This window comes from Triturus cristatus, chromosome 11 (assembly GCF_964204655.1).
Source record: "Triturus cristatus chromosome 11, aTriCri1.1, whole genome shotgun sequence".
NCBI classification, from domain to species: Eukaryota; Metazoa; Chordata; class Amphibia; order Caudata; family Salamandridae; genus Triturus; species Triturus cristatus.
Genome location: NC_140594.1, coordinates 101,838,878 through 101,852,115, shown reverse-complemented (window position 1 = coordinate 101,852,115; position 13,238 = coordinate 101,838,878). Strand labels below are relative to the sequence as shown.

Sequence of the window (13,238 nt, the reverse complement as noted above, 5' to 3'; positions counted from 1 at the left end):
GCATTTTAAAGTGGTGCTTTCTTGAAGCTGGAATCCTGGTTTAGTCCTTTTGAACGAACTAGAACAAGATTGCAATGCCTTGCAAATGTACACTCAAGGCTGAAGCATGGTGTATCCATCGACATGCGGTCATCCACTAAACGTGACTAAAGATGAATACACCTTTGAACCTTATGAAAGCCTCCATTCTAACTTCATTTTGCAATGCACTATTGTTGGACCCGGCCTCGTAGCATGGCCCTACTTGTCCCCGCACCACCTAACCTGGTACCTGCAGCCCCGAGCACGCGGCCTAGCCGATCCTTCCCACCAGAACACACGCACCCGACCCGGACATCCTTGTCCATGGCCTCTCTCCTTTCGGCCACCCCGGGCCCGCGTGCCCACTTCATGCACCAAGATGGCCGCCCGGCCCCAGCGCGACCCGGGCCTAGAGGCGCCACTCCGGCTAGAGGACATCACGCTTCCAGGGGACGAGAGAGGGAGGAGCAGTTTCTATCGCACCTCTGAACTCCCCTGGGACGATGGGTTTCGATCGGCCCTCCGGTCTCCCTGAGGGCTGGCTCCACGCCTGCTGGGTGTCTGGGACTCCACCCGACCCGGCCCTGAAAGGATCAAAAGACAATGGCAGGAAACCCCGACACGCGACCCCCAGGTGACAAGACCCCTGCCTGCACAGACTCCGGACATCAAAGAGGGGTCGACCTATAACAAGGGGTGCTCTGGTACTGTCCGGAGATTCGACGCTGGAACAACGAGAGCCCTGCTGACGTGGTCGCGGCTCCTGGAACTTGTACCTGAGCCCTGCTGAGTGACTTGCGGCTCCCTGAAGATCGTAAGACCTCCGAACTTGTACCTGAGCCCTGCTGAGTGACTCGCGGCTCCCTGAAGATCGTAAGACCTCCGAACTTGTACCTGAGCCCTGCTGAGTGACTCGCGGCTCCCTGAAGATCGTAAGACCTCCGAACTTGTACCTGAGCCCTGCTGAGTGACTCGCGGCTCCTTGAAGGTCGTAAGACCTCCGAACTTGTACCTGAGCCCTGCTGAGTGACTCGCGGCTCCCACGGACGCTCACGGTCCCGCCGGACCCCAACTACAACAAGCGTATCCCCCAGCTCGAGGATTGTGAGCTGTGCGCCGGGTACGTCCCTGCCTTGAACCTTTGCCAGAGACTGTCCCGCTACCCCCTATCCCTGCCGAGACTCATTGAGCCCACGCTCTCCTTGTACATATTTGCAGTGCTAATCTGATTGATAAAGATTGATTCCTAAGAACGCACGGTGTGGTGTCTCTGTGTCGTGTGGTGCCAGGGGTACGATCCTAGATACGAGATTCCTCCCCCTGAGGAGTCTCCCGCCAGTGCCCGGCTACGATACTTCGAGGGTGGGTCTCAGGGTAGTCAGGACCCCTTTCCGGGCTCCTCTGAGGTCGCCGTCTAACAACTATAAAGTTGAGAACCAAGATAATGCTCTTCAGTTCAGCCACACCTCATATGTAACACACAAATTTCCTCTATCTGCGCCATGTCACACTCCCTCTTTTTACACAACGCCATCAATCTATAAAAGGTAAAATTGACAACTTCTCCAGCCAAATGGATAAGATATAACCAGTGCAGGATACAACGTAGCTGAGCCCTGCTTTACAGCATTGCTCAGGCACTGCCTCAATATGTCGCCTAAGAGACACTGCACAGGTGTGATATAAGACCCAGCGCCATGCCAACAAAGACCAAACCATACGCACCAGAATTGATCCCAGCAAAGATCCTTCCCAGCACGATCATCTCAAAAGACTTGGCAAGCTGACTGAACCCACAGAGCACGGCAGCGATGATCACAAACAGGTTGTTGAAAAGAAGCGAATTCTTCCTTGAAGGGCAAAAACAGAAAAGGAATAAGGGACAGCACTGCCTGACCTGGCAGGCTCCACAAGTCAATGCTTAGAGATGTTTATGTCTGAGATTCACATGGTAATCAAGCATATTGACGCACTTTGTGTGCCTGATAAGCCGATCAACACGCCTTACCTTCCCAGTCGGATAGCCATGGGTCCGGCCAGCAGAGCCCCTAGGAATCCCCCGAGAGGGTACACAGACACAATGATGGACCAAATAAGAGTAATGATGTAGCTCTCCAGGACATTGCCCGTGCGATCCAACCACGTTTGATTCACAAACTTCTGAATGTGCTGAAAGAGAGGAACATTATATCAGTACTAAGGAGTCAAGAGTCATCTACTTCTTGAAACACAACATCCTCAATATCACTCAGTGGCCAAGAAAAACAAGAGCTAAGAAAACATTCATTGCATGAAACTTGGCTCTTGGAACATTAAGGACCACCTTCTGAGCAGGCCGGAAATACAGTGCAGCAGTTCTGCTAACGATGCGGTCGTCCCAGGGGCAGAATTAATATATGTCGTTTACTGCTAGGAATGCGACATAACATGTGAAGTCTGAGTTAGCACATCTTATTTATGTCCATGTCCCATCTTTCTGACCAGTTTTCCCCATACAAATTTTGCCAGGTAAAAGCAGCTGAACCGCTGACTAGTATTTTAAGGTTGGAAACGGCTGAGAAGGGCATCACTGGAATGTCTATTGTGGCCCCTACTTCTTCTCCCAGCCCGGGAACCTCTGACTAGTATTTTAAGGTTGGAAATGGCTGGGGAGGGCATCACAGGTACGCACAATCACCACACAAGCAGAATTACTTGGATTAGGCACCAAATTAACTGATAATGGAAGGGATGTAGTGTGCTAAGCACACAAATGGGTAATAATGCGCCTGTACTTCCTACACTTCAGAATGTGCTTGGTATCGTCAGTAAGAAAGGTTGTTATGTTATTGATGACTGCACAATATAGGGCTAACAGGAATTTGGCTTTCAAATTTAACGAAAGCACGGCGGAAATTTGCTACAAACCTCTCTTAGCAATGAAGAAACCACCTTACTTGGAAAATAAGTCATGAACAGAGTAGATATGATATGTAAGCACTGTTGACTGCATATTGGTCAGTCTGTTTTTTGTACAGACCAAGCACAGTGCCTGAACTCTCTTGTGATCCTGTGAGGGGGCTTCAGGTCCACGTACACTGCTCTGCTGTGCAGGCTAAGCACGTCTGTTCTTTGCCCCCATTGTGTCTGCAGTACAACGTCGGGCTCAGAAACCCTTAGAAAACAGTTCAGGGGAGGAGGGTCTGGAGTCCCAAACACATTGTATCATTCTCTACGTTTAACCTCTATGGGTACATTGGTGGTTGAATATCCAAGGAGTGCCCCATGGATGCATAGCAGTGTTAGGGAATTTGGCTATTGAATATCCTATCCTGGGACAAAATTGGTTGGCCATGGTTCTGCCACATCCCAAATCCTGCATAAGGGTGCACAATCTCTCATGGTGAGCCTTTTTCCTTACACGTCTTTGGGTACTGCCCATTGCCGATTTCTTACCCTCTTAGGGGCTTGAGTATCATCTTTATTAGACCCAAGACTCTTAGCAAATCAGTTCTTTGAAAGGTCCAAGTCTCCTCAGCAGGCCTCCTAAGCAGCAAACAAGAGATCGTCGTATTAGCACACCCTGAGCACCAACATTGCATCGGTAAACACTACAAACGTGTGGTGCCGGTGATATCTACTTCTGTGTGTAAGTTGACCCCAGCGACTGCCGGCTGGTATTCCAATATTATTTACTGTAAACAAACAGAAAGGAAACAGACTATGTAGGTGTCCAAGCAGTGTGCTTGGTTTTAATCAATAGGTAAGCATTTGTAAAATAAAATGTAAAAGCTTTCTTGGTGCTCGTAGTCATCAAACAGGTAGAAAACACAATTGTGTGATCAGTCTGTGACTGACCAGCATGCATTAACAAATACTAACAAATATTTAAATCCATGGCATGTGGTCATATATAGGGTCATCATTAGGACATGGAAAGTAACAAGCTTGCATGTACAGCTCTGAGGGGAAGTGAAGGCTGACACTCAGCCATGCAAGTCGGAATAGAAGTGAGCTAACTCAAGAGCTTCAGTAAAAGTAAACATGTATTCTGTCTCAGGAACAGAGGTCTCCCAGAAGCTGAAAAGAAGGAAAAAATAGACAACTTCAGGAACAAACAATAATCAGTCAGGTTGTCAAAACGTGTGTCCCTTACGACATACACGCATTTTCACCGGGTTCAAGACTGTGGGGCACATGTATGAAGCCCATTTCTCGTTCGCAAACGGGCCCGTTTGCAAACGGGAAAAAGCCTTTTGGGATGTATCATCCCAAAAGGCCCTCGCAAAATTGGGAATCGCAAAAATGTGTGATTCCCTATTTTGCAAAAGCATTTAAGGAATCGCAAATTGCGCTTCCTTAACTGCGATGTAAAAAGCACGCAAGTTATGCGATTTCTCCTTAAGAAATCGCAAATTACTACCAACTTCAAGTTGGTGGTAATTTGTGATTTCTTTGAAAAATTTACTTTTTGGCATGTTTCAAAGTGCCATGTGGAGCATATACATACCCTTAGGGCATGTATGTACACCACATGTGAACACATGCTCATTTCAGGGGTGCATCAGGGTGTCCTTATGACACCCTAGCACCCTTGAAATTGCATTCGCAATTTGCGAGTACCTAATGGGTACTCGCAAATTGCGAATGTCTTCCCATTAATTCCTATGATCCTATAGGCCCATAGGAATCAATGGGAAGCCATTCCTTAATTGCGATTCGCAATTTGCGAGTCGCAATTAAGGAATACCAAGAAATCACAAAATATTTGCGAATTTTTAATTACATCTCGTTTTGCGATTCTCAAATAGCGATTCTCAAAAAATTGCTATTTGAGAATCGCAAATACTGTATTTGATACATATGCCCCTGTAATGTCTTAGGTTAGCGCTAAAGAAAGTGAGTTGCAATATGCTACACAGACAAAAATAGACTGCCAAACACCACAACATACTGCTTCTGTTGAAGTGAGACAGGAGCCAAAAAGGTCTCCCTGGACTTGCAAACCTAGTGGGGTGCCAGAGCTGACCAATAATCAGGGCAGCTGTGCTTTAAAGTGCAATGGTGACTGACCGAGGCGCAAGGGGACGACAAGGGCAGGAACCGCGCCATGAATAAAAGATGGCGCCTGCAGTAGGGTTGGTAAAACTGTTACATCAGGCTCCTGGTGATGCACTGCAAACAATAATTCTCTAAAGAGAAACAATAAATTTAGATAAAAGGAAACAATATAATTTAAGGTGGAACAGTCTGTCTTCTTATATACATGACGTAGAGGCTATGAAGCAGTTTGAGACAGTCACAGAGATGCAAAATGTATCCCCATGGACAGACAAAAACACAGAGATGTGCCCAAGGACGCTGGCAACGCTACTCGGACAGCAGTCGAGTGTGGAGGAATTCATTATCACAACAGTCACATTCTCGTGCGAAAAAGAAGGAGTCGCAGTGGAAAAGTATTTTTACAGAAGAGAAAATGTGACAACTTTACAGCCTTAGCAATCATGGAATGTCAAGCTAAATGTAGTATTCCAGGCGCGCGGATGACCTTTCACACACACGGTTGGCTTCGTGCGCTGATGTCCTAATCACACAGTTTTAAGACCTTCTTCAAAGCACCTGCAGCGCGACATTTGTTTGCTTTTTTGACTACGTAAAACAAAAGGGCGGATTTAAAGGTACTTTCAATGGCTTACCACCTACTCACATCTGCAGTATAAGGTCATTCTTGATTCTGTGCCATTAGTGCCAAAATGCTGCATATTGATTGGCTGAAGCTGAGCCAAGACACACATCACTGTAACTTATTTTCATAACAGGGGCCAGTGCAGACCACAGAGCTCCAATAAAGAAATCTAACGTTGTGGCGACTGAGGGAACAGGTGAGTGCTAGACAGGATAGCTTTAGAGTCCTTCACATTCCTGTGTAGCAGGCTGAATGTTTAGATGAAAATGGGTCTTATCTCCGTGGCTACAAGTTCTAGAATCAAAGGAGGCCCCAAAACATCCTTTCCTTTTTCAGAGATTTGTCGCATGGTCACTCGAACAAGAGCATCCTGGCGCTATCTCAATATATATATTTTATATATAATATACTTAAAGTATTTCCAGTCCTTGAAAATTATTTATGAGCTGCGCATTGTTGGTTGTAGGGCTAGCTCATGATGGAGTACAAGGAGTTAAATGTGAGTCGAGTGCTCAAAAGCATGCACATCCCTGCCCTTGTGGTTTAAACTCTTATTGTCAATGATGACTAGGACTCCAATGGTCAAAATGGCGGTCCTTCCCAGATGTCTTTATGTCCCAGATGTCTTTATGTCTCACCGGTATGTGTGCTTGTCACACATACAAAGACAAGAGTATATCGTCTTCACATGTAAACAACCCAGAGCTAAACTGAAGAGACTACAACTGACCTATGAGCAGGTGGTGTCTGTCCATCCCTGACTTGGAATGCTAGCTTCTGGTTGCCCACTGCTGCCTGGTTAGGCAAGCCCCCCTAGCAGTGAATGAGTATTATTGGGAGGATGCCATGGGAATATGGGCTTACAATTTCAATACTGGTACCTAGTACAAGGCAACCGCACTGGTTTCCCATAAGGTGATTTTATTGTCTATGGTATGCAACTGGGTAAAGACGAAGATGTTGTTGATGACAACACCATTTCCAACTGAAGACCCACTAAAGGGATTGAAACACTTCTGAATTTCTGAATGTTGCACATGGAGACTAGTGTGTTCGGGGGGCTAACATCCACTGGATGCAACCAATGGCCTTTCACTACAAATGTCGTATAAGGATATCTCGGTATGGCCCCTACAGGATGAAATCTGGATGGAAATGGTGCGGACTGATGAGACACTATAGGACGATTTACCAGTCTGAGGGGAGGTGACAGATTTGCTTCTAGAGAGGAGTAGCCCTCTCGACATGCCACAAACCCCCAACCACACACAAACCTAAAAATACTGTGCTAGTAGGGGAGATTGACAATCTTTGTGTCTAGAATAGAGCTTGGATATTTTTTGAGTTAAAAGTGTGCTCCTGATAGGTCACTGAATACTGGTATTGCAATGATGTTATTGTATATCTACTTTGTGATGAAAACAATACAGTAAATTGTGTTTTTAAAAAAATGGGCTTATCGCCAAATAAATTTGTATGCAAAGGTTTCTCACTGATGAGAAACTTTTGATGATGACTTCAGAAACTGAAGCGGTATGCTAGATGTAGTACTTGATGATGGGAAAGGGTATCCCAGGTCTAAATTGTGATGTGGTTTTATGAGCCAAAGTGCTATGTTGAGTATGAAAAGTCTATTGAGATACTATCCTATATGTGCAGTGCTGGGTGCCCAGGAGGGATGCCTTCTTGAAAAATGTCTTGAAATGAGGTCTATGAGCCTTTCAACTGGGTATCACTTAGCACAGATATTATAAATGTATTTTGTGTTTATAAAAACAATTAACAAAAACATTGTATTGTGATACGTAATAGGCTTCACTATGTTTTAAAATAGCTGCCTGGTTCAGATGAGCACCTATGGGAGGAGGGAGGAGGTGGTGGGCTTTAGAATTGTACTATCTTTTAGTTGCTTTATTAACCTGTTGTTCACTTACCTGAATTGTTTTAGAAATAGAATGATCCATTATAAGTAACCAGAAAAAGAACACTTTTATTAATTATAATATGTGTATGGAGTCTTAAGTGGACTCAGTCCTGCACCCTGGGGTCCAAAACAGCAATAAAACATGGACTGCAAGAAAAAACAAAGTGTTCAAATACTGCTGCAGCAGCATCCTCTAGCAGCAGCGAGATGAAGGATAAGGGTCGGATCTTTTGCGTTGAACTGTGACATGCATTACTGATAAGCACTGGCGCTGGGGCTTGAAGTTTCATGCTAGGTTGGGCGAAATCCCCTTAGAATGTATGACAATTCCTAAAATGAGTGTGACATCAACAAACAAACATTTACATTTTAAGAAAAATATTTTATCAACCATTTATGTGACCCTCAAGAGCATTCACTCACTTTAATGTAGTTCAATAGAAAACTCATGTTGCTCAAGGAGAAAAACATGCCAGAGCCTAATCACCAAAACCAAATCGATATCCTTCATGTAACCCTCAACAATAAAGTACCATAAAAAGACGCGTAAGCTAACCATCAATTGTGTAAATCATAGTTCAAGGGTCTGGTTTATAATCGCAATGTTAAGTACGGGGATTAGCGCTGCAAAGTAAATATTCACTGGAGTGGAGTAGGACCAGGGCGAAGTCCACTCCACTAGGTATCTGCCAAGGAGGGCCCTGACATTGGATAACATTGCTTAATTAGAACCTCAGACCGTGCGACTCGCACAGCGCCACCATCTGCCGCACAATATCAGCTCCTCTCACCCGGTGAGGAGCAGATATCACAGAGTGCTTAATTAGAACCTCAGACCGTGCGACTCGCACAGCGCCACCATCTGCCGCACAATATCAGCTCCTCTCACCCGGTGAGGAGCAGATATCACAGAGTGCTTAATTAGAACCTCAGACCGTGCGACTCCCACAGCGCCACCATATGCCGCACAATATCAGCTCCTTTCACCCGGTGAGGAGCAGATATCACAGAGTGCTTAATTAGAACCTCAGACCGTGCGACTCGCACAGCGCCACCATCTGCCGCACAATATCAGCTCCTTTCACCCGGTGAGGAGCAGATATCACAGAGTGCTTAATTAGAACCTCAGACCGTGCGACTCGCACAGCGCCGCCATCTGCCGCACAATATCAGCTCCTTTCACCCGGTGAGGAGCAGATATCACAGAGTGCTTAATTAGAACCTCAGACCGTGCGACTCGCACAGCGCCGCCATATGCCGCACAATATCAGCTCCTTTCACCCGGTGAGGAGCAGGTATCACAGAGTGCTTAATTAGAACCTCAGACCGTGCGACTCGCACAGCGCCACCATCTGCCGCACAATATCAGCTCCTCTCACCCGGTGAGGAGCAGATATCACAGAGTGCTTAATTAGAACCTCAGACCGTGCGACTCGCACAGCGCCACCATCTGCCGCACAATATCAGCTCCTCTCACCCGGTGAGGAGCAGATATCACAGAGTGCTTAATTAGAACCTCAGACCGTGCGACTCGCACAGCGCCACCATCTGCCGCACAATATCAGCTCCTTTCACCCGGTGAGGAGCAGATATCACAGAGTGCTTAATTAGAACCTCAGACCGTGCGACTCGCACAGCGCCGCCATCTGCCGCACAATATCAGCTCCTTTCACCCGGTGAGGAGCAGATATCACAGAGTGCTTAATTAGAACCTCAGACCGTGCGACTCGCACAGCGCCGCCATATGCCGCACAATATCAGCTCCTTTCACCCGGTGAGGAGCAGATATCACAGAGTGCTTAATTAGAACCTCAGACCGTGCGACTCGCACAGCGCCGCCATATGCCGCACAATATCAGCTCCTTTCACCCGGTGAGGAGCAGGTATCACAGAGTGTGCGAACAGGTAACTGGAAACTCCTGCAGAGAGAAGGTTTCCAGTAAATTGTATGGGGGATCTGTGCAGTCTATGTCCATATCAGGGTGTGAAACCTCCCAAGGACATCTGCGGAAGACTAAGGAGCATAGGGGGGGGGGGGGGGGGGGGGGGAGGCTGATCCTAAATGCCTCAGTTTGGCACAAAGCTGCTGTTTTTTTCTAATCTGGCATATCTGTGACACGTCATCATAGAAGAATAGGTCACTTGTCCTGTATTGTTACCAGGGTCTGGGATCTGGGGTGTTAGTGTCTTTAAAAACCCTCATTCACATAAATGGTACCGTGGCGGTATATCTTGATTTTCCGCTGGTGTACCTACATGAAAAGCATCATCATTGGGTCTTACAGTATGCTTTCCTCCACCTGGAGGCCGGCAGCCAAATGGATCTCAGCTTCTGTCTCCCTTGATTGATTAAGAAATATCTGTGACACACCTGTCTACCTCAGCAATGTTTTCATGTTGACAAACAAAAATGATAAACTCCGACTTCACAAGGTCGTCACAGCAGGATGTCACGCCCCTGCACAGGAAGTCTAAGTCAATAAAGATGGCTGCGCCCACTAATGTCCCGGCAGCTGCTACAATGATAAACGGTCTCTCCCAGGCAGGGTTCAAGAACTAGTACAAGCACTCGCAAAGCCAATAGGTCTGGAATTGGCCACCAACGTTTTGCTTTGTAAGTGCTTATCTTATTTTGTCTTTGTTTTGTTAGGGTTTTTGCAAAACGTTATTGATGAGGAAGTTTCTGGGCCTTGCTGAATTTAAAAAAACAACATTGGCTTAAAGTAAACAGATTGTTTTGGTCTCATCAAACACACATTGCCATAGTAGTCCCAGGCATTGAATGGAATTCCTTTGTGTGTGAAAGCTCCAAGTGAACGAAGACAACCTCTAACTCATAGTGAAGTTAGCCAACGACTGCACTGGGCTTACTCTGTGCCGCATGCAGTAGTAGGCAGATAAAACTATGAATGCCACAATAAAATGCCAAAGGATTAAGAGGGCTGACTAAGAGCCCATATAAGAAAGTACATCATATATATAAATATAGTAAAATCAAAAGCCATGGCGAACGCAGACCTAAAAGTGGCCATGAAGAGGTCGGAAATGCATGTATTAACTGGATTTACCTGTTAAATGTTTTCTGCAACAAGAAAGTCCTGTAAGGCAACACATTTTTAACATTCTGTAACAGACCTTGGGAGAAGTAGTTGTCAGTAGCCTATGCCAAACACCCTCTAATCTTTACAGATGCAATAGGTCTAACCAATGCAAGAGAGGTTTCAGGGAACTCCCTTTAGGAAAAGAGAGTGCCTCAGCTGAGACCAGGACTCGCACAGGCTGGAGTGTTGACGACTGGGAGGTAGAGTGTGGCAGGAAATTTAAAGTATGTTCCATAACAGAGATTAGTTCAGGCTCCCCATAGTTGGGGCACTGATGATTGCAAAGTGGGATGAGGCAGGAAGTTAGAACTGGTTGTAGGATCCTCAGCTCAGAACTGGAAGTGTTGATGACTGCAACGCAGCATTGGGCAGGGCGTTTGAATTAGTTCTCGGTGACACAGCTTAGTTAGGGCTTGTAATAGCTGGGGCATTGATAACTGTTTGAAGTCGTAGTCCCCTGGCCGAGCTCAATTCAACACTCAGCATTGTTGGGTTGTGAATTAATACAAAGTAGGTTGGGGGAGGTAGTTTGAAATGGCTGTTATGTGACTCCGTTCAGTTCACAAATAACTTTTGTTGGGGGGTGTTGATGGGAGCAACGCAGTGATGGGCATGGAGTTAGAACTGGTTGTCCAGTGACCCATCTTAATCTACGACCCGAACAGTTGGGGCATTGATAATTGTTTGAAGAAGTTGTCTCCTGGCAAAGCTCTGTTCAAGACTCACCATTGTCGGGGCGTTGATGATTGTGAGGTTGTAGCCATACTGGAAGGTGCCTCCGATGCCAGCAGCGCACACTGTCAACATCAAAACACGAGCTTGGAGCTAAGGGAGGAAACAAAGAGGGGCCGTCCATTAATGACTAGTTTCTTCAAGCCTAGTGGTTCATTCACAGGACACTCTTGCATCACTGTGAGGGAAAACAACCTTGACTAGTGCTGCTTGCCCAGGGAAGCATTACTTTACACAAATTCATTCATGTTTAGGAGCATAAACATTTAAAGTACAGCATTCCTGTATTGAAATTTCCTTCTATCGCATTTTATGAGAAAATGATACCATATTTATTTTAAGTCTAGTTACCCTGTGGGTGATGATGGTGATGTGTGTGCACTGGTGTTTTCATGGCCTGCAATGATAGTGCAACACATGCAAATAATGTTGTTTCTTTCTACTGTTTTGCCTGCTATCTCCAAAAGCCTCCACAATATTCCAAAAACCCTGCATTAACACTGGCTTTGACTTAAAACTTCCAGTTTTCGACTCTCCTTTTCCTTTTGAATGACTCTTGTCTTCCTTTCGATGCTCTGTGTGTCTCCTTTCTCCAAGCACAGCCTACTCTAAGGGTCCACTGGAATTGCACCCTTGTTCCTGCACGGTGTGGCATGCACGACATGGTGCATGCCACACCATGCGGGAACGTGCTGCAGGCACACACTCACGGCGGGGGTATGATGTTAAGGCTCTTCTATGAGCTGAACACAGCTGTCATAGTGAGACAGCCGCCGCACCGCCTGCACGCCCTGGATTAAACTCATAATCTGGTGGGCGGGCTCACCACGGCCTTGGTGGTCTTCCTTGGATCGTGGCTGTGGGGTCCTATTGGAATGCCGCCAAAGTCATAATAAGGCCTAAGTCACATGCAAACAATACCTAATCTCCTCTGGCTCATCTATTAATTCCACCAACTCATGTATGAATTCAGATTCCCCCCTAACACCATTTCACCAAAGATCACACCTAACTCCTATTAATTGAATATACACCCCCCTCTCCCCACCCAGGATGTTGCAGCATAGATCACAAATGTTTGCGGCAAAACAATGGGAAGTTTGAAGCACAAAAATGAGAATGTTGTGGCATAATGGCAGCACTTTATTTTACTCACAATCATTTTTTTTCAGCCTCAAGTCAATTGGAACTCTTTCATCTGAATATTCCGCTCAGACAGATCTAAAAATATGGCGACACGTGTCCCTGTGCAGTGGAAGGCCCTTCACAAAGATTGACTGGTCATCTTTCAGTTGCTTACTGCTTTATTTGGGTGTTCAATTGCTACTAATAAGTGAAATTGTTCCCAGACAGAAGAAGAAGGAGAACTGTCTTTATTGTGCGATTAGTTAAAATCATTACAATAAAAACATTAATTCGGTCATACACATCAGCAGCATTGTGGACTTTAGAGCCATGAACGAGGGATGGACACTTTTATTTTTTTTCGAATTTATAAAATGGCACAGATGAAAGTTGGTCAGTGTGCTCATCAAAAGTCTATTTATCTAAAGTGTTAGCGTTAAAGTGCGAAAGTACAAAAAGAAAGTGCATTTGATTAAAGTGCGAGTACGCCAATTAAGTGAGATACTTGTCCCTTGGTGGATTGTATACCTACCACCCAGGCCTCTCTTAATATGGACAGCTTAGGCCCTATTCAAAACACAATTGCTAAACTGTTATTCAAGACCTCTGCTGGAGGCGTTACCTCATGGAATTTTGATGCAGTTGCACGGGTGGTGTAATGTGTCATTAC

The 13,238-nt window shown here is 45.8% G+C and overlaps 1 protein-coding gene across 5 annotated transcripts in view; it reads right to left on the bottom strand.

Annotated features, from left to right (window-relative positions):
* SLC2A11 (solute carrier family 2 member 11) overlaps nt 1-13,238 on the bottom strand; it is a 422,108-nt gene that overhangs the window by 169,224 nt on the left and 239,646 nt on the right. For 4 of the 5 annotated variants that reach the window (XM_085633805.1, XM_085633803.1, XM_085633802.1 and 1 more), the window contains 3 exons: nt 11,438-11,536; nt 2,030-2,190; nt 1,747-1,871 (listed from right to left, as the gene is read on the bottom strand). In XM_085633805.1, the coding sequence (XP_085489931.1) occupies nt 1,747-1,871; nt 2,030-2,190; nt 11,438-11,518 (367 nt within the window). In that variant the 5' untranslated portion in view covers nt 11,519-11,536. The remainder of the gene's footprint in view (nt 1-1,746; nt 1,872-2,029; nt 2,191-11,437; nt 11,537-13,238) is intronic. The other variant, XM_085633807.1, reaches the window with a different exon arrangement.